Below are 1,619 nucleotides of genomic sequence, written 5' to 3'. Positions count from 1 at the left end.
GAGCACGGTCCGTACCAAATCCAGCCGAGCATCAAGGGAAAGAAATGCAAGCTTCCAGCCCTTCATCCTTGCAATGAGCTTGTCGCAGATCGGATGTAGGTCATTCTTCTTCAGTTTCTTGTCCGTCAGTGGCATGCCCAGATAGGTGCTGGGAAATTCATTGATGGGGCAGCCCAAGTCTTGACAAAGTTCATGGAGGTCGATCCCGTTGCAGCAGATAGTGAAGACCGAAGATTTTGCAAAATTAGTGTGCAGGCCCGTAGCTTCTCCGAACAACTTCAGAATTTTTGTCAGAGCAAGTACTTCCTTGCGGCATGGGTTGATGAACAAGATTGCGTCGTCTGCATACAGAGAAGTCCTGAAAGGCAGTTTGTGATTGCCGATCGGTCCCAAAATTCCGGCCCTTACCGCCTTGTCGATGAGCATAGCAAGGCAGTCCATGACCAGCACGAACAGGAGCGGTGACAATGGATCTCCCTGCCTTAGTCCCTTCACCAGGTTGATCGGGTCCGATAGATCACCATTGACAAGGATCCTTGTCGAAGAGGAGCTGAGAAGTGCTGACAGACAGTTGGTGAATCCTTACTAGTTCGGTCGAGTTCATCCACTCGGCCGGTTTAATCTTAAAATTGGCTTCTTTCAATAGTTGTATCGTTCGCTAGTGATCGGAACAAGGTTCCTCGCCAAGCCCCCCAAGCCATGCTTGTTCCTGGTAATTTATTAGTCGCTCTAGTCGGATTTCTTACTCTTGTACGTGCAACATATACGTAATTTACTATCTATTCCTCCAAATTAATTACTCATGATTGGTGCTGTCATTCGATAGATGAAGCTCTTTGTTGAAACCCTCGCCGGCAAGACGATCACCGTCAAGGTCGACCCGTCGGACACCATCAACGTTGTTAAGGCCAAAATTCAGGACCAGCAGTGCCTTACCTTTGGCGAGAAGGAGCTAGAGGACAGACGCACCGTGGCCGATTACAGCATCCAGGATGAATCCACTCTTCATCTTGATCTGCGCTACCAGAGAAAGCGAAAGCAGCCAAGTGTCATGCGTGGTGAGCAGCCCAAATCTGCAAAAAAGAAGAGAATGGAGTATCAAATCTTTCTCAAAGGGCTTGTAGACAAAACCACCGCCCTTGAGGTTGCCTGCTCGGATACCGTCAGAAGTGTCAAGGAGATGATCCGGGACCGGCAGGACATTCCCGTGGATGAGCAGAGGCTGATCTATGCAGGGCAACAGCTTGAAGATGGTCGCACCATGGATGACTATGGCATCAAGAAGGAATCTACACTTCACCTCTTGCTCCGCCTCCGATCATGCGGTCCTAATAATTGCCCAAGAGTACCTATCCCAACAGTGGTAACCTAGTTTTCCTTCCTGTCTGCTTCTTTGAGAAAGTCTACACGCTAGTGATTAATCACCAGTTCCTATTTGTGCTTGGTAATAATCATGAATACTATTGTGCTTGGTAATTAATCACCAGTTCCTATTTGTGATGCCATATTTTCCTATGTCGACCGGATACAGTATAGCTAATTATGAAATTGAAATTCCTAAATTATAAAGAGAAAAAGCCCTTCCAGACACCATTAAAGTTAATTTGGTTTCTAAGCCG

The 1,619-nt window shown here is 47.1% G+C and overlaps 1 protein-coding gene across 1 annotated transcript; it reads left to right on the top strand.

Moving 5' to 3' along the window:
* The first annotated feature begins 826 nt into the window (after positions 1–826).
* On the top strand, positions 827–1,372 carry LOC123170800 (polyubiquitin-like). Its single transcript, XM_044588555.1, has one exon. The coding sequence runs from the start codon at positions 827–829 to the stop codon at positions 1,370–1,372; it is 546 nt and encodes a 181-aa protein (XP_044444490.1).
* Positions 1,373–1,619: the final 247 nt, after the last annotated feature.

This window comes from Triticum aestivum, chromosome 7D (assembly GCF_018294505.1).
Source record: "Triticum aestivum cultivar Chinese Spring chromosome 7D, IWGSC CS RefSeq v2.1, whole genome shotgun sequence".
Classification (NCBI taxonomy): Eukaryota; Viridiplantae; Streptophyta; class Magnoliopsida; order Poales; family Poaceae; genus Triticum; species Triticum aestivum.
This window is presented reverse-complemented; position numbering and strand designations above follow the sequence as displayed.